Below are 20,861 nucleotides of genomic sequence, written 5' to 3' on the forward strand. Positions count from 1 at the left end.
TGTGTTTGCTGTGCTTCTCTGCCCCTCCTCTCACTGTGCTGGGGACGGGAGGTGTGATGTGTGCAGAGCTGCAGGCAGGCTGTGTGTGTTTGCTGTGCTTCTCTGCCCCTCCTCTCACTGTGCCGGGGACGGGAGGTGTGATGTGTGCAGAGCTGCAGCAGGCTGTGTGTGTTTGCTGTGCTTCTCTGCCCCTACTCTCACTGTGCTGGGGACGGGAGGTGTGATGTGTGCAGAGCTGCAGGCAGGCTGTGTGTGTTTGCTGTGTTTCTCTGCCCCTCCTCTCACTGTGCCGGGGACGGGAGGTGTGATGTGTGCAGAGCTGCAGGCTGTGTGTGTTTGCTGTGCTTCTCTGTCCCTCCTCTCACTGTGCCGGGGACGGGAGGTGTGATGTGTGCAGAGCTGCAGGCAGGCTGTGTGTGTTTGCTGTGCTTCTCTGCCCCTCCTCTCACTGTGCCGGGGACAGGAGGTGTGATGTGTGCAGAGCTGCAGGCAGGCTGTGTGTGTTTGCTGTGCTTCTCTGCCCCTCCTCTCACTGTGCCGGGGACGGGAGGTGTGATGTGTGCAGAACTGCAGGCAGGCTGTGTGTGTTTGCTGTGCTTCTCTGCCCCTCCTCTCACTGTGCCGGGGACAGGAGGTGTGATGTGTGCAGAGCTGCAGGCAGGCTGTGTGTGTTTGCTGTGCTTCTCTGCCCCTACTCTCACTGTGCTGGGGACGGGAGGTGTGATGTGTGCAGAGCTGCAGGCAGGCTGTGTGTGTTTGCTGTGTTTCTCTGCCCCTCCTCTCACTGTGCCGGGGACGGGAGGTGTGATGTGTGCAGAGCTGCAGGCAGGCTGTGTGTGTTTGCTGTGCTTCTCTGCCCCTCCTCTCACTGTGCTGGGGACGGGAGGTGTGATGTGTGCAGAGCTGCAGGCAGGCTGTGTGTGTTTGCTGTGCTTCTCTGCCCCTCCTCTCACTGTGCCGGGGACGGGAGGTGTGATGTGTGCAGAGCTGCAGGCAGGCTGTGTGTGTTTGCTGTGCTTCTCTGCCCCTCCCCTCACTGCCTGGATCCCAAACCTCTCCTCCCCAAACAAGGTTCCCCTGATCCCTGACAACCAAGAAACACACACACACTGTGACACAAACACTGAGCGAGAGACAGAGACAGGAGGGGGGACCGGTCGGCAGGTGTGCAGGAAGTAATCAGCAACATGGCAGCAACTTTCCCCCCTAAAATAAGCCCCATGCTAATGACACCAGATCCCCATTACATCCCGGGGTGAGTACAGCACTCGTTATTAACCCTCTCACTGCTGCCGTGATCGTGCGCTGCTTGTTCAACCCGGAACATACAATTCCGTCCCGCCGGCAGCGAAACAGCCACATAATACACAGGGTCAGACTGAGCTGCGGGGAAAAGGCACCTGAGGGATTGGGTTACCTCCTCTTATTTCAAGGGTATGTGTAAAGCAGCCTATTACCTCTGGTAATCTCATTTAAGCGCCAGACACGTGTATGCTACGTTTTATAATATCTGTGTTTCGTTAAGGAGCTCAGTCCTTGTTGGTAATTACAGTAATCATGAAGGTGGAGAACAATGCCAGGGTGGGAAGGCAAAGTGATCCCTCTCCCCATGTCACCCAGCAACTGACACATAACACAACCATTCCCTGTGATAGGACATGCATCGTTACAATAACTCACACATAACACAACCGTTCCATGTGATAGGACATGCATCGTTACAATAACTCACACATAACACAACCGTTCCCTGTGAGAGGACGTGCATCGTTACAATAACTCACACATAAAACAACCGTTCCCTGTGATAGGACATGCATCGTTACAATAACTCACACATAACACAACCGTTCCCTGTGATAGGACATGCATCGTTACAATAACTCACACATAACACAACCGTTCCCTGTGATAGGACATGCATCGTTACAATAACTCACACATAACACAACCGTTACCTGTGATAGGACATGCATCGTTACAATAACTCACACATAACACAACCGTTCCCTGTGATAGGACATGCATCGTTACAATAACTCACACATAAAACAACCGTTCCCTGTGATAGGACATGCATCGTTACAATAACTCACACATAACACAACCGTTCCCTGTGATAGGACATGCCTCGTTACAATAACTCACACATAACACAACCGTTCCCTGTGATAGGACATGCATCGTTACAATAACTCACACATAACACAACCGTTCCCTGTGATAGGACATGCATCGTTACAATAACTCACACATAACACAACCGTTCCCTGTGATAGGACATGCATCGTTACAATAACTCACACATAACACAACCGTTCCATGTGATAGGACATGCATCGTTACAATAACTCACACATAACACAACCATTCCCTGGTGATAGGACATGCATCATGTTTTTCAGCCAGGGTTCCTAGGAACGCTTGGGTTTCCCAGGTATCCCTATGGGGTTCCCTGTAGTTTTCAGGTCATTTTTAAAATTGTACCGAATATAAAAGAATTTACAATGCATCTCACTCATCCCGGACACTGCAGTTCAAGCTGCCGTTTAAAAAACAAAATCAATATATGCATCAATGCAATCTGCGCATCAATGCAATCTGCGCATCAATGCAATCTGCGCATCAATACAATTTGCGCATCAATGCAATCTGCGCATCAATGCAATCTGCGCATCAATACAATCTGCGCATCAATGCAATCTGCGCATCAATGCAATCTGCGCATCAATGCAATCTGCGCATCAATACAATTTGCGCATCAATGCAATCTGCGCATCAATGCAATCTGCGCATCAATACAATCTGCACATCAATACAATATGCGCATCAATGCAATATGCGCATCAAAGCAATCTGCGCATCAATGCAATCTGCGCATCAATACAATCTGCGCATCAATACAATATGTGCATCAATACAATCTGCGCATCAATACAATATGTGCATTAATACAATCTGCACGCTGACAGGTGATTAGCTAAATTGCCGATCGATCCGTTCTCCTGGAATCAATCGGCGAATCAGGGGTTATTTAATTCACTGTTAGGGTTGCACAAGAGTACCCAGGATGCAAAGTTCTGTGGGGAAGATCATGTGACCAGGCAGGCACTTTATATAATTGGTGCACTGCTAGAGAGAGGGCGGGGCTCAAGAGCCAGGGACTGTCTCAGAAGAGGAAGGGGGTGTGACTTTGTAAATGGTTTCTATACAAACAAAAATGCTTGCTACATTAGAATACATTAAAAATGTCTTTCATTTTTTTTATTTTAAATGGTACAAGTATTTTCTCACAGTAAAGAACTGGTTTATTTAAAAAATAAAATAAAACACCTGTAGGATATTGCTTGAACTGCAGCTTAGTATTGGGGTTCCACAGAAACGCACAGGGTTCCTTAACAATAAAAAGGCTGAAAACCACTGACCCAGAGAAAAGTATCACAGGATTTACCCTCATGCAGCATGCACTCGCGGGTGCCTCACATATACATACAGTATATACATTTGGGAGGCTAAGACGAACTTGCGGTGAAGCAGGGGTCCCAACGCTATCTGCACACAATGGATAAAAGCCGACAAATCTTCCCCTTCCTTTTGGGTGACAGCATAGTACTTGGCCCACAGGGCTCCGTCGTCTTCCGCCTCTCCATAGTCCTCAGTCCGAAACTCCACTATCATCCGGGAGGTTAAGTCAGAGTGTTGCTCCCGATGGATACTGACCAGAGTAGAAGCAGGGGGTTTCAAGCACGCCCCGGGTGTGTTCTTTCCAGGGTTCTATCCCGTCCTCTCCCATAGGGGTGGGGAGGGTTCCAGAGAAGGCCTTCAATTTCCTGTCATTTTGAGATTGAGAGGCCAGAGTTAACGCCTCGACTAAGGGCGGTAAACTTGGCAGGGAAGCCAGCTGGCTTATCTTTTCCGTAAGCTTTTGTAGCATATCTCTACACAGTTCCACTTCCTCTGACACACTGGAACCAGGACAACTGAGTTCTGACCGGCAGCTACCTGCTTCACTTTCCGGGTAGGTAACGGATACCGGCGTATTACACCCCTCCTCGGGCACTTCGGTTTGAATCTCCTTTAACGGGTAGATGAACGGACTTCCGCCTGGTGGGGAATTAGGGAGCTGCAAATACTGTGGGGCGGGTGGCTCCATGACAGCTAGGTCTCTGCGACAGTCAACTAACAGGGTATTCCACATAGAGTCTTTGTCTATTAGAACATCCACCAGGCGGGCTTTAGAAAATCCCGGTATTTGCCTTAATGCAGTTTGCACTGTCTCTAAAGGTAAGGCCACAGGTACAGTAGCGACATTGTTTATTGCAGTAAAAACCGCCGGCTGCATGCGGCTGGGAAGCGGGTAGCCGCGGCGCGTGGCGGCACACTGTGACGTCACAGTAACATGCGCGCCCGGCTTCCCCGTCTTCCCCGTCTTCCCCGGCTTCCCCGACACCCCTGGAGATAAAATGAAGGTAAGCGGGGGTGCGGGGAAGCAGAGGGGCAGTGTTGTACTGTTTATTGCTGAAGTTTTAAACTTAAATTGCGCGCGAAGCGGAGGGGGGGTGCGTGGGGGAAACGCGGCGGCGCGCGGTTGTTACTGGCGGCAGCTGGGGTAGATCTCGGCGTGCCGCCGTGATTTAGTGCAATAAACAATGTCGGTGCTGTACTTGACTTACGGCGACCACTCGGCGTGCGGGCGTGTGCATCTGCCGCGCCCAGTCATGTACGCTCCGACGTAAAGGAAGAGTCATTTTCCACAGATATTTGTATGAAATTTAATTTTTGGGCACCCCAGGTCTTAATCTCAGCAGCGCCTCCAAATGTAGCCCTGTTTCCTTCTGAATACAGTACAACTACCAATGCTGTATAACCTGCTGGCTCACAGGGCCTAAGCCTCTGCCACGGAGAGCCTGGGGCAATATATTTACATAGAGTACCTCTTATCAGATGCAGCGCCTCCACCTGCGATGGCTCCCAGCAGAGCGGGAGATGTTCCTCGCAGGACAATAATACAATACTACACACACAGCATGTAAACGAAACAGTAGCTTTACTAGCAGTAACCATAACCATGCATTGTATATCCCTATTGGTGTTACTCTTCAATGAGACACTATACTACCGCGTCTCACAGGACGCGACCCTTCACCGTGTTCCCACACCGTGTCCAATACCCCAAAGTGAGTGTATGTGTGTGACTGCGCAGCCACTAGTATGAATGATATTATAGTTGGTGCACTTAATGGATGTTACCTGCCGAGCGCTCCTGCGCTCGGGCCCGCAAACAGACTTCACAAAGGATCCGACGACGCGTAGCTGCTTGTGATACCTTCCGGGGCGATCCCACCCGGATGGCTGATGATATGCCTGAAGAGGTCTGATCCCAAACCTCTGGGATGGTGCTGTGACAGTCTCTGTGTCTTTCGCAGCTTCACTCACTAATGTGACAGGTTCCTATTCTAGGGCCTGTCCCTACATTAACTCTGACTGACCGTGACTCAGGGCTTATCTGGGCCTGGGGGTATACGGGCCTAGTGTAGAGGCTACTTGCCTCTCTACACGCTGAGCTCCTTCCTCGTCTCCCTCCCAATCTTTTCTGCCTGCGCGCTCCCCTGCGCAACCTCCTACCTCTTCCTGCAGAGTCTCCTATCACCCTATTGGCTCCCTGGTGTCACCTGGTCTGGCTGAGGCTCATGGGACTTGGAGTCTCCGGGCCTAGGCCCCTTCCGATTGGCCCGTGCTTCGCGCGCTGCCGCACCCACTCTCTGCTCATGCCCAACCTCTTATCTGACGCCGTCGCCTCCGAGACTCTCTGCGCATGCGCAAGTACCAATGGCGGCGCCCTGGATGCTCGGGCTGCCGCAGAGCCTCCGGTGTACCGAAACGCTCCCTGCACGCTCTGCAACCTACCCTTATTCCCCCATTGTAGCGGAGATAAGGGTAAGCCTGGGGGACCTGGCTACACATGTATATGTATGTGTATACATTTAATACTGCACTTTTACTATATTTTCTTATTATATTAGCGCCAAACAAAGTGTAACAGTATTACACAATTAGTTTGTGAAAATATAGTAATAAGTGCAGTATTCAATGTCTGGGCACATAAGTGCCTAGTAAGTGAAAAATATATAATTGAAGATATACACAATATATATATATATATAATAAGTGCATGAACAGATATAAAATAAAATAAACACCAAACAAACCTGTCCTGTAAAGTCCCATGTAGGTTGTTCTTCCTGGATGAAATCGCAGCAGGTGGAAGCTTCCAATGGGATGAACCACATCCGATAAGGAACCTACAGTAAAAGAAAGCGCACGCCGCATAGCGTAAAAAGTACAACTCTTTTATAAAATGAAGGGGTGGGAGGGGGAAACACGTGCACTCACAAGGGAAGGGGAGGGGGAAACACGTGCACTCACAAGGGAAGGGGAGGAAACACGTGCACTCACAAGGGAAGGGGAGGGTGAAACACGTGCACTCACAAGGGAAGGGGAGGGGGAAACACGTGCACTCACAAGGGAAGGGGAGGGGGAAACACGTGCACTCACAAGGGAAGGGGAGGGGGAAACACGTGCACTCACAAGGGAAGGGGAGGGGGAAACACGTGCACTCACAAGGGAAGGGGAGGAAACACGTGCACTCACAAGGGAAGGGGAGGGGGAAACACGTGCACTCACAAGGGAAGGGGAGGGGGAAACACGTGCACTCACAAGGGAAGGGGAGGAAACACGTGCACTCACAAGGGGCGGGATTTTAAAAGCAGTGTGTGAAATATCCCCAGCCAGTGATCCCATCGATATAGAACCTCAGCTCTGGCAATCCTCTCGTTACAGATGTTTAGAGCAGGTCCGCTGGGGACTCGATCCGGCAAAAGGACAGATAGAAAGGAGAGTCCTTGGTGTTAGGGAGATTCAAAATCTCGCGGCCAAAAGCACACGGAGCAGGACCCGGCCTCGTCAGACTCCTTGCGTGATGACATATTGTCACTACAGGACTTTTGCCGGATCGAGTCCCCAGCGGACCTGCTCTAAACATCTGTAACGAGAGGATTGCAAGAGCTGAGGTTCTACGCTGATGGTATCGCTGGCTGCCGAGATTTCACACACTGCTTTTAAAATCCCTTCCCTTGTGAGTGCACGTGTTTCCTCCCCTTCCCTTGTGAGTGCACGTGTTCCCTCCCCTTCCCTTGTGAGTGCACGTGTTCCCTCCCCTTCCCTTGTGAGTGCACGTGTTCCCTCCCCTTCCCTTGTGAGTGCACGTGTTCCCTCCCCTTCCCTTGTGAGTGCACGTGTTCCCTCCCCTTCCCTTGTGAGTGCACGTGTTCCCTCCCCTTTCATTTTATTAAAGGGTTATACTTTTTTACGCTATGGGGTGTGCGCTTTTTTCCTTTTATATAATATATAAAGTATAATATATTTTACATACAGTATATTATATATATATATATATATATATATATATATATATATATATATATATATATATATATATGTATATGTATATATATAACGGGACCTTCCTCAGAGTCATACGCATGACTCTGAGGAAGGTCCTGTTACGGTGACCAAAACGTTGGTTGCAATGCCTCTGTTGTCTACAATGCAGACTTCGTTTTGGATTTAACCCTCAGTGTGCTGTCTCTAATTATCGGACACCCTCTGGTAATTATTATCGCTACATTATTTATATGGGATAAGCATCTGTGTTTGCTTGAGTTTTGTGTGCCAACTGCTTTCCTTGTGTTATCTATATATATAAATTTGAAAGTTATTTGATTGTTAGTAGATGTGGGGATTCTGATTGGTCCGTCGGTCCGCCCGCCCATGGCCCGCCTCCCCCATGACTCTCATTGGCCAAGAGGTACGCTGACATCACAGACACACCTACTCCACTGTGACACACACACATACTGCCACAGACTCTCACCCCATCACACTCACCATACCTCTTGAGACTGTCACCCCCCTGCGGAGTCACACACCGACCTTGGTAAGTGTAACCCACTTCCCAACCCCCTCATCCACAGCTCACCTCCCCGCTGGCTACCCCCCCACCATCAACCCCCCTCACCCACAGCTCAGCTCACCTCCCCTCACCCACAGCTCACCTCCCCGCCATCACCCGCACCTCACCGCTACCTTCCCCCTCGGCGCGCTTACCCCCCTCATGGCGCACGTAACCCTGCTTGGCCACGGGGGGGGAGCGCGGCTGACTGTCCCCTGGGGCGGCCGGAGGAGGGGACACGGGGAGCCTCCCCCCACGCGCACCTCCAGCCTTCCCACAAGCTACGCCGCCGTGCACCCACCAGCGGGACCCGCACCCTCACACACTAGCCCAGGGGTCCCCAAACCCCGGCCCAACCGCCACTCCGGGGAGGAGGGGGGGTAGGGAGTCAGGAGAGAGGGGGGGCAAGCCCACACATACTGAATGAAACACACACACACACACACACTGACTGACACACACACTGACTGACTGACACACAGACACACTGACTGACAGACACACACTGACTGACTGACACACACACACTGACTGACACACACATACCTGTACATTGCACATCACATACCTGTACATCACATACCTGTACATTGCACTTCACATACCTATACATTGTACATCACATACCTGTACATCACATACCTGTACATTGCACATCACATACCTATACATTGTACATCACATACCTGTACATCACATACCTGTACATTGTACATCACATACCTGTACGTTGTACATTACATACCTGTACATTGTACATCACATACCTGTACATCACATACCTGTACATTGCACATCACATACCTATACATTGTACATCACATACCTGTACATCACATACCTGTATGTTGTACATTACATACCTGTATGTTGTACATTACATACCTGTACATTGTACATCACATACCTGTACATCACATACCTGTACATTGCACATCACATACCTGTACGTTGCACATCACATACCTGTACATTGTACATCACATACCTGTACATCACATACCTGTATGTTGTACATTACATACCTGTACGTTGTACATTACATACCTGTACATTGTACATCACATACCTGTACATCACATACCTGTACATTGTACATCACATACCTGTACATTGCACATCACATACTTGTACATTGTACATCACATACCTGTACGTTGCACATCACATACCTGTACATTGCACATCACATACCTGTACATTGCACATCACATACCTGTATATTGCACATCACATACCTGTATATTGCACATCACATACCTGTACATTGCACATCACATACCTGTACATTGCACATCACATACCTGTACGTTGCACATCACATACCTGTACATTGCACATCACATACCTGTACGTTGCACATCACATACCTGTACGTTGCACATCACATACCTGTACGTTGCACATCACATACCTGTACATTGCACATCACATACCTGTACGTTGTACATCACATACCTGTACATTGCACATCACATACCTGTACGTTGCACATCACATACCTGTACATTGCACATCACATACCTGTACGTTGCACATCACATACCTGTACATCACATACCTGTACATTGCACATCACATACCTGTACATCACATACCTGTACATTGCACATCACATACCTGTACATTGTACATCACATACCTGTACGTTGCACATCACATACCTGTACGTTGCACATCACATACCTGTACATTGTACATCACATACCTGTACATTGTACATCACATACCTGTACGTTGCACATCACATACCTGTACGTTGCACATCACATACCTGTACATTGTACATCACATACCTGTATATTGCACATCACATACCTGTACATTGCACATCACATACCTGTACATTGTACATCACATACCTGTACATCACATACCTGTACATTGTACATCACATACCTGTACGTTGCACATCACATACCTGTACATTGCACATCACATACCTGTACATTGCACATCACATACCTGTACATTGCACATCACATACCTGTACGTTGCACATCACATACCTGTACATTGTACATCACATACCTGTACATCACATACCTGTACGTTGCACATCACATACCTGTACGTTGCACATCACATACCTGTACGTTGTACATTACATACCTGTACATTGCACATCACATACCTGTACGTTGCACATCACATACCTGTACGTTGCACCTCACATACCTGTACATTGCACATCACATACCTGTACATTGCACATCACATACCTGTACATTGTACATCACATACCTGTACATTGCACATCACATACCTGTACGTTGTACATCACATACCTGTACGTTGTACATTACATACCTGTACATTGCACATCACATACCTGTACATTGCACATCACATACCTGTACATTGCACATCACATACCTGTACTTGCACATCACATACCTGTACTTGCACATCACATACCTGTACATTGCACATCACATACCTGTACGTTGCACATCACATACCTGTACGTTGCACCTCACATACCTGTACATTGCACATCACATACCTGTACATTGCACATCACATACCTGTACATTGTACATCACATACCTGTACATTGCACCTCACATACCTGTACATTGCACATCACATACCTGTACATTGCACATCACATACCTGTACGTTGCACATCACATACCTGTACGTTGCACATCACATACCTGTACGTTGCACATCACCCATATTGTATCAAAATATTGTGTTTAAAGAGAAATGTGATTGTGAAACATGATTTTCAGGGCTGCTTGAAATGGCTGCCATTGTAATGTTTTATTTCCTTGAAAACATTCAGGAAGTTGCAACAAGTTTCATGTTATGTATTATTATTATACCAGGGTAGCAGGGCTACGGGACATTCACATTACACACTGTTATAGTCCAGTGATTTTAACAGTCTAAGGTTTAACCCTTGTGGGACTACAGAGTACTGATGGCAGGGACGTGTAATGGGTAACATCCCGGCGAGTAATGCCTTTTTAAATTACACATAAAACAGGGATAAAACATTGGACCGTATTTCATCCCGATTCTATTGGCCAGGGATGCATAGTGATATTGCTAAGCTATGGGCAGCATGTCCGGAGTGCCAGCTAACTAGTCCAAAAGGACAAAAACCAGCCCATTTGGTTCCTCTACCCTTGGTGTCAGTTCCCTTTGAGAGGATTGGGGTAGACTTGGTAGGACCTCTAGAACCTTCTGCGAAAGGACACAGGTTTATCCTTGTAATTGTTGATTATGCGACAAGATATCCTAAGGCGTTCCCCCTGAGAACAGCAACGGCGAAGCAAGTAGCCAACAAGTTGTTGGAACTGTTCTCACGGGTTGGACTTCCCCAGGTTATGTTGACAGACCATGGTACAAATTTCATGGCTAAACTGATGCAGGATGTCTTAAAGTTACTAGAGGTGAAGTCTGTTTGGACATCGGTCTACCATCCACAGACTGACGGATTGGTGGAAAGATTTAACCGAACTCTAAAAGGGATGCTGAGGAAATTTGTAGATTCAGAGAAGAGAGCCTGGGATGAACTTCTCCCTTTTCTGCTGTTTGCAGTGCGGGAAGTTCCCCAGGCCTCCACGGGATTCTCTCCATTTGAATTGCTCTATGGCCGCCAACCCTGGGGTATCCTAGACCTCCTAAAGGAGTCCTGGGAGGAACAGCAGTCCCCTTCTAAGAATACCCTGCAATATGTACTAGACCTTAGGAAGCGCCTAGATGTGGTCGGCCATTTTGCCAGGGAGAATCTTAGATCAGCCCAGGACAGTCAGGAGAGACATTACAATCAGAATGCTCGCATGAGTGTTTCACCCAGGAGACCAGGTGATGTTATTGTTACCCAGTTGCGAGAGTAAACTCCTGGCCAAATGGCAGGGCCCATTCGAAGTACTCCGCCGTACGGGTGATGTGGATTACGAGATCGCTCAACCAGGGTCCAGGAAGGGTAAACAAATTTACCATGTGAACTTGCTGAGACCCTGGAAGATGCAGCAGTCTCTATTCATCCACCCGGTGGAGGAGGAAATGGACTTGGGTCCTCAGCCTCCACAAGAGAACATCGTGAGTGACGATAAAATCCCAATGGGTAAACAGTTGTCCTCTGAACAAAAAGGGGACTTGTTAGCAATAATTACTCAATTCCAGGATGTTTTTTCTGACTTACCAGGACAAACTAACTTAATTTCCCATGCAATCGAGACAGCACCTGGGGTAAAAGTACGTTCCCGTCCTTATAGGTTGCCTGAAAGTCGTAGGGCTCTGGTAGAGAAGGAGGTACAAGAAATGTTACACTTAGGAGTGATTGAGGAATCATGCAGTGAGCGGTGTAGTCCACTAATTATGGTCCCTAAACCCGATGGGAAGGTAAAATTTTGTGTGGACCTCCGAAAGGTCAATGCGGTATCCAAGTTTGACGCATATCCGATGCCAAGGGTGGACAAATTAATTGACGCCCTTGGTAACGCGGAATATATATCCACGTTGGACTTGACAAAAGGATACTGGCAAATACCCTTAGAGGAAAAGTCCAAATGCAAAACAGCCTTTGCCACTCTCATGGGTTTATACCAGTTTGTGACAATGCCATTTGGACTGCATGGAGCCCCAGCCACATTTCAGAGACTCATGGATAAGGTACTGAGGCCCCATAGGACTTATGCCGCAGCCTACCTAGATGACATTGTCATTTATAGTAAACACTGGCGGGCCCATCTAAATAGGCTGAAAGCGGTCCTCAAATCTCTAAGAGAGGCAGGGCTCACAGCCAACCCTAAGAAATGTGCCTTGGGTAAAGCGGAAACCAAATACTTAGGGTATGCAGTGGGAGGTGGAAAAGTAAGGCCACTAGCCGACAAGGTTGCTGCCCTGAAAGAAGTTCCGACCCCCCAAACAAAAACGCAGGTACGCTCTCTGCTGGGTTTAGCAGGGTACTACCGGCGGTTCATCCCCAACTATTCGGAAGTGGCAGCCCCTTTAACGGACCTCACAAAAAAGTTTGCCCCTACAAAAGTGATGTGGTCGAGGGATTGTCAGAGAGCCTTTGAGGACATAAAAAGGTGTCTATCAGAGGGTCCCATCCTTAGAAGCCCAGACTTCAACAGCCCTTTTATAGTGCAAACAGATGCATCAGAGATAGGGCTAGGAGCAGTGTTGTCACAACAGTTTGAGGGAGTTGAACATCCTATCCTTTTCCTGAGTAGGAAATTGTTCCCAATGGAAAAAAACTACTCAGTGATTGAGAAAGAGTTCCTCGCAGTAAAGTGGGCAATCGAGGCTTTGAGGCATTACCTGGCAGGAGTCCATTTTACTTTGGTGACGGATCATGCTCCACTGAAGTGGTTAAATAGCATGAAGGATTCCAATGCTAGATTGACTAGGTGGTATATGGCCCTCCAACCCTTCTCATTTGAGATTCAGCATAGGCCGGGGAAAGAGAACGCAAATGCTGACTTCTTTTCTAGAGAAGGGGTGGATGGTCGGGCTTCAGCCGTGCGTAGCCCCAGCCACACACTAACAGGGGAGGAATGTGACAGGGTAAACAAAAGCCACCAGTTATATGCCTGGAAAACCTATGTCTAGTCTGCAGTGCAGCACTGACTAGGTTAACTTCAGCTGGGAACCTCAGGACAATAAGTTGGATCCTAGCTGCCTAATCAAGGTGTGTTAAAACCCAGGCTGTAGACAGATGGAAGCTGGCTGTTGATGAGAGAGGAGTAAGAAGTAAAGAGATTCCTGAAAACAAGGTCTGAGTAGCAAAGTAGTGAAACTGTGAACTGTCTGTCCCCTGCATAGAAAAAGGGTAGCTGCAACTATATAAACTGTCTGATAAAGAGAAACTGTTTTGTTTGGTTTGCTGAAGGAAAAGCCATTTTTGTTTGTTGCTGAAAAAGAGCTATTTTTGTTTTGTGTGCTGTATATTTTTCAAGGCAAAATAAAACAGCCTTGTCAAGAAACCCACGTGTGTAGTTGCATGTACCCTGCAACACACACACACACTATAAGTGCTGTACCTCTGTGGAAAACCATAGTGCTGTAGTAAGTGCAGTGCACACAGCCACAAGGAGCCCCAAAGTCTCCGGATATCTGGAGTCTGTCATTAATAATACAGATCTCTGTGCAAAGCGTATTACAGCGGAACCCTAGCCATCCGAGGAGTGGATAATAAATAGTACATTATTGCTAGCTATATTTATACAGTACTCTTATCGTAAAGGAATCATATACTAGACATTACCGCAAGTTCCACCCATAAGCCAGAGCAATCTGCCTTTATATCCTACACTGCGCTGTTATCTCCACCCTACACTGCGCTGTCAGTATGCAGCACTCTGCGCACAGTCAGACACTGCGCTGTCAGTATGCAGCACACTGCGCACAGTCAGACACTGCGCTGTCAGTATGCAGCACTCTGCGCACAGTCAGACACTGCGCTGTCAGTATGCAGCACTCTGCGCACAGTGAAACACTGCGCTGTCAGTATGCAGCACTCTGCGCACAGTCAGACACTGCGCTGTCAGTATGCAGCACTCTGCACACAGTCAGACACTGCGCTGTCAGTATGCAGCACTCTGCGCACAGTCAGACACTGCGCTCTCAGTATGCAGCACTCTGCGCACAGTCAGACACTGAGCTGTCAGTATGCAGCACTCTGCGCACAGTCAGACACTGCGCTGTCAGTATGCAGCACTCTGCGCACAGTCAGACACTGCGCTGTCAGTATGCAGCACTCTGCGCACAGTCAGACACTGCGCTGTCAGTATGCAGCACTCTGCGCACAGTCAGACACTGCGCTGTCAGTATGCAGCACTCTGCGCACACAGACACTGCGCTGTCAGTATGCAGCACTCTGCGCACAGTCAGACACTGCGCTGTCAGTATGCAGCACTCTGCGCACAGTCAGACACTGCGCTGTCAGTATGCAGCACTCTGCGCACAGTCAGACACTGCGCTGTCAGTATGCAGCACTCTGCGCACAGTCAGACACTGCGCTGTCAGTATGCAGCACTCTGCGCACAGTCAGACACTGCGCTGTCAGTATGCAGCACTCTGCGCACAGTCAGACACTGCGCTGTCAGTATGCAGCACTCTGCGCACAGTCAGACACTGCGCTGTCAGTATGCAGCACTCTGCGCACAGTCAGACACTGCGCTGTCAGTATGCAGCACTCTGCGCACAGTCAGACACTGCGCTGTTAGTATGCAGCACTCTGCGCACAGTCAGACACTGCGCTGTCAGTATTCAGCACTCTGCGCACAGTCAGACACTGCGCTGTCAGTATGCAGCACTCTGCGCACAGTCAGACACTGCGCTGTCAGTATGCAGCACTCTGCGCACAGTCAGACACTGCGCTGTCAGTATGCAGCACTCTGCGCACAGTCAGACACTGCGCTGTCAGTATGCAGCACTCTGCGCACAGTCAGACACTGCGCTGTTAGTATGCAGCACTCTGCGCACAGTCAGACACTGCGCTGTCAGTATGCAGCACTCTGCGCACAGTCAGACACTGCGCTGTCAGTATGCAGCACTCTGCGCACACAGACACTGCGCTGTCAGTATGCAGCACTCTGCGCACAGTCAGACACTGCGCTGTCAGTATGCAGCACTCTGCGCACAGTCAGACACTGCGCTGTCAGTATGCAGCACTCTGCGCACAGTCAGACACTGCGCTGTCAGTATGCAGCACTCTGCGCACAGTCAGACACTGCGCTGTCAGTATGCAGCACTCTGCGCACAGTCAGACACTGCGCTGTCAGTATGCAGCACTCTGCGCACAGTCAGACACTGCGCTGTCAGTATGCAGCACTCTGCGCACAGTCAGACACTGCGCTGTCAGTATGCAGCACTCTGCGCACAGTCAGACACTGAGCTGTCAGTATGCAGCACTCTGCGCACAGTCAGACACTGCGCTGTCAGTATGCAGCACTCTGCGCACAGTCAGACACTGCGCTGTCAGTATGCAGCACTCTGCGCACAGTCAGACACTGCGCTGTCAGTATGCAGCACTCTGCGCACAGTCAGACACTGCGCTGTCAGTATGCAGCACTCTGCGCACACAGACACTGCGCTGTCAGTATGCAGCACTCTGCGCACAGTCAGACACTGCGCTGTCAGTATGCAGCACTCTGCGCACAGTCAGACACTGCGCTGTCAGTATGCAGCACTCTGCGCACAGTCAGACACTGCGCTGTCAGTATGCAGCACTCTGCGCACAGTCAGACACTGCGCTGTCAGTATGCAGCACACTGCGCACAGTCAGACACTGCGCTGTCAGTATGCAGCACTCTGCGCACAGTCAGACACTGCGCTGTCAGTATGCAGCACTCTGTGCACAGTCAAACACTGCGCTGTCAGTATGCAGCACTCTGCGCACAGTCAGACACTGCGCTGTCAGTATGCAGCACTCTGCGCACAGTCAGACATTGCGCTGTCAGTATGCAGCACTCTGCGCACACAGACACTGCGCTGTCTGTATGCAGCACTCTGCGCACAGTCAGACACTGCGCTGTCAGTATGCAGCACTCTGCGCACACAGGCACTGCTCTGTCAGTATGCAGCACTCTGTGCACAGTCAGACACTGCGCTGTCAGTATGCAGCACTCTGCGAACAGTCAGACACTGCGCTGTCAGTATACAGCACTCTGCGCACAGTCAGACACTGCGCTGTCAGTATGCAGCACTCTGCGCACACAGGCACTGCTCTGTCAGTATGCAGCACTCTGTGCACAGTCAGACACTGCGCTGTCAGTATGCAGCACTCTGCGCACAGTCAGACACTGCGCTGTCAGTATGCAGCAGTCTGTTCACAGTCAGACACTGCGCTGTCAGTATGCAGCACTCTGCGCACAGTCAGACACTGCGCTGTCAGTATGCAGCACTCTGCGCACAGTCAGACACTGCGCTGTCAGTATGCAGCACTCTGCGCACAGTCAGACACTGTGCTGTGAGTATGTAGCACTGCGCACAGTCAGACACTGCGCTGTCAGTATGCAGCACTCTGCGCACACAGACACTGCGCTGTCAGTATGCAGCACTCTGCGCACAGTCAGACACTGCGCTGTCAGTATGCAGCACTCTGCGCACACAGACGCTGCGCTGTCAGTATGCAGCACTCTGCGCACACAGACGCTGCGCTGTCAGTATGCAGCACTCTGCACACACAGACACAGCGCTGTCAGTATGCAGCACTCTGCGCACTGTCAGACACTGCGCTGTTAGTATGCAGCACTCTGCGCACAGTCAGACACTGCGCTGTCAGTATGCAGCACTCTGCGCACAGTCAGACACTGCGCTGTCAGTATGCAGCACTCTGCGCACAGTCAGACACTGCGCTGTCAGTATGCAGCACTCTGCGCACAGTCAGACACTGCGCTGTCAGTATGCAGCACTCTGCGCACACAGACACTGCGCTGTCAGTATGCAGCTCTCTGCGCACAGTCAGACACTGCGCTGTCAGTATGCAGCACTCTGCGCACACAGACACTGTGCTGTCAGTATGCAGCACTCTGCGCACAGTCAGACACTGCGCTGTCAGTATGCAGCACTCTGCGCACACAGACACTGCGCTGTCAGTATGCAGCACTCTGCGCACACAAACACTGCGCTGTCAGTATGCAGCACTCTGCGCACACCCTGCGCACACTCTGCACACACTCTGCGCACAGTCAGACACTGCGCTGTCAGTATGCAGCACTCTGCGCACAGTCAGACACTGCGCTGTCAGTATGCAGCACTCTGCGCACAGTCAGACACTGCGCTGTCAGTATGCAGCAGTCTGCGCACAGTCAGACACTGCGCAGTCAGTATGCAGCACACTGCGCACACAGACACTGCGCTGTCAGTATGCAGCACACTGCGCACAGTCAGACACTGAGCTGTCAGTATGCAGCACTGTGCGCACACAGACACTACGCTGTCAGTATGCAGCACACTGCGCACAGTCAGACACTGCGCTGTCAGTATGCAGCACTCTGCGCACAGTCAGACACTGCGCTGTCAGTATGCAGCACTCTGCGCACAGTCAGACACTGCGCTGTCTGTATGCAGCACTCTGCGCACAGTCAGACACTGCGCTGTTAGTATGCAGCACTCTGCGCATAGTCAGGCACTGCGCTGTCAGTATGCAGCACTCTGTGCACAGTCAGACACTGCGCTGTCAGTATGCAGCACTCTGCGCACAATCAGACACTGCGCTGTCAGTATGCAGCACTCTGCGCACACAGACGCTGCGCTGTCAGTATGCAGCACTCTGTGCACAGTCAGACACTGCGCTGTCAGTATGCAGCACTCTGCGCACACAGACACTGCGCTGTCAGTATGCAGCACTCTGCGCACAGTCAGACACTGCGCTGTCAGTATGCAGCACTCTGCGCACAGTCAGACAGTGCGCTGTCAGTATGCAGCACTCTGCGCACACAGACACTGCGCTGTCAGTATGCAGCACTCTGCGCACAGTCAGACACTGCGCTGTCAGTATGCAGCACTCTGCGCACACAGACACTGCGCTGTCAGTATGCAGCACTCTGCGCACAGTCAGACACTGCGCTGTCAGTATGCAGCACTCTGCGCACAGTCAGACACTGCACTGTCAGTATGCAGCACTCTGCGCACAGTCAGACACTGCGCTGTCAGTATGCAGCACTCTGCGCACAGTCAGACACTGCACTGTCAGTATGCAGCACTCTGCGCACAGTCAGACACTGCGCTGTCAGTATGCAGCACTCTGCGCACACAGACACTGCGCTGTCAGTATGCAGCACTCTGCGCACAGTCAGACACTGCGCTGTCAGTATGCAGCACTCTGCGCACAGTCAGACACTGCGCTGTCAGTATGCAGCACTCTGCGCACAGTCAGACACTGCACTGTTAGTATGCAGCACTCTACGCACAGTCAGACACTGGCGCGGTTAGTATGCAGCACTCTGCGCACAGTCAGACACTGCGCTGCCAGTATGCAGCACTCTGCGCACACAGACACTGCGCTGTTAGTATGCAGCACTCTGCGCACAGTCAGACACTGCACTGTTAGTATGCAGCACTCTGCACACACAGACACTGCGCTGTTAGTATGCAGCACTCTGCGCACACAGACACTGCGCTGTCAGTATGCAGCACTCTGCGCACACAGACACTGCGCTGTTAGTATGCAGCACTCTGCGCACAGTCAGACACTGCACTGTTAGTATGCAGCACTCTGCGCACAGTCAGACACTGCGCTGTCAGTATGCAGCACTCTGCGCACACAGACACTGCGCTGTTAGTATGCAGCACACTGCGCACAGTCAGACACTGCGCTGTTAGTATGCAGCACTCTGCGCACAGTCAGACACTGCGCTGTCAGTATGCAGCACTCTGCGCACAGTCAGACACTGCGCTGTCAGTATGCAGCACTCTGCGCACAGTCAGACACTGCGCTGTCAGTATGCAGCACTCTGCGCACAGTCAGACACTGCGCTGTCAGTATGCAGCACTCTGCGCACAGTCAGACACTGCGCTGTCAGTATGCAGCAGTCTGCGCACAGTCAGACACTGCGCTGTCAGTATGCAGCACACTGCGCACACAGACACTGCGCTGTCAGTATGCAGCACACTGCGCACAGTCAGACACTGCGCTGTCAGTATGCAGCACTGTGCGCACACAGACACTACGCTGTCAGTATGCAGCACACTGCGCACAGTCAGACACTGCGCTGTCAGTATGCAGCACTCTGGGCACAGTCAGACACTGCGCAGTCAGTATGCAGCACTCTGCGCACAGTCAGACACTGCGCTGTCAGTATGCAGCACTCTGCGCACAGTCAGACACTGCGCTGTTAGTATGCAGCACTCTGCGCATAGTCAGGCACTGCGCTGTCAGTATGCAGCACTCTGCGCACAATCAGACACTGCGCAGTCAGTATGCAGCACTCTGCGCACAAAGACGCTGCGCTGTCAGTATGCAGCACTCTGCGCACAGTCAGACACTGCGCTGTCAGTATGCAGCACTCTGCGCACACAGACACTGCGCTGTCAGTATGCAGCACTCTGCGCACAGTCAGACACTGCACTGTCAGTATGCAGCACTCTGCGCACAGTCAGACACTGCGCTGTCAGTATGCAGCACTCTGCGCACACAGACACTGCGCTGTCAGTATGCAGCACTCTGTGCACAGTCAGACGCTGCGCTGTCAGTATGCAGCACTCTGCGTACACAGACACTGCGCTGTCAGTATGCAGCACTCTGCGCACAGTCAGACACTGCGCTGTCAGTATGCAGCACTCTGCGCACACAGACACTGCGCTGTCAGTATGCAGTACTCTGCGCACAGTCAGACACTGCGCTGTCAGTATGCAGCACTCTGCGCACAGTCAGACACTGCACTGTCAGTATGCAGCACTCTGCGCACAGTCAGACACTGCGCTGTCAGTATGCAGCACTCTGCGCACAGTCAGACACTGCGCTGTCAGTATGCAGCACTCTGCGCACAGTCAGACACTGCGCTGTCAGTATGCAGCACTCTGCGCACAGTCAGACACTGCGCTGTCAGTATGCAGCACTCTGCGCACAGTCAGACACTGCGCTGTTAGTATGCAGCACTCTGCGCACAGTCAGACACTGCGCTGTCAGTATGCAGCACTCTGCGCACAGTCAGACACTGCACTGTTAGTATGCAGCACTCTGCGCACAGTCAGACACTGCGCTGTTAGTATGCAGCACTCTGCGCACAGTCAGACACTGCTCTGTCAGTATGCAGCACTCTGCGCAGAGTCAGACACCGCGCTGTCAGTATGCAGCACTCTGCGCACAGTCAGACACTGCGCTGTCAGTATGCAGCACTCTGTGCACAGTCAGACACTGCGCTGTCAGTATGCAGCACTC

General features: G+C 50.7%; 1 protein-coding gene across 1 annotated transcript in view; it reads left to right on the plus strand.

Moving 5' to 3' along the window:
- Positions 1–1,081: 1,081 nt before the first annotated feature.
- CIMIP2B (ciliary microtubule inner protein 2B) overlaps positions 1,082–20,861 on the plus strand; it is a 59,340-nt gene continuing 39,560 nt past the window's right edge. Inside the window, exon 1 of the mRNA XM_075578352.1 lies at positions 1,082–1,255. Within this exon, the coding sequence (XP_075434467.1) occupies positions 1,188–1,255 (68 nt within the window). The 5' untranslated portion in view covers positions 1,082–1,187. The remainder of the gene's footprint in view (positions 1,256–20,861) is intronic.

Source organism: Ascaphus truei, chromosome 1 (genome assembly GCF_040206685.1).
Source record: "Ascaphus truei isolate aAscTru1 chromosome 1, aAscTru1.hap1, whole genome shotgun sequence".
Classification (NCBI taxonomy): Eukaryota; Metazoa; Chordata; class Amphibia; order Anura; family Ascaphidae; genus Ascaphus; species Ascaphus truei.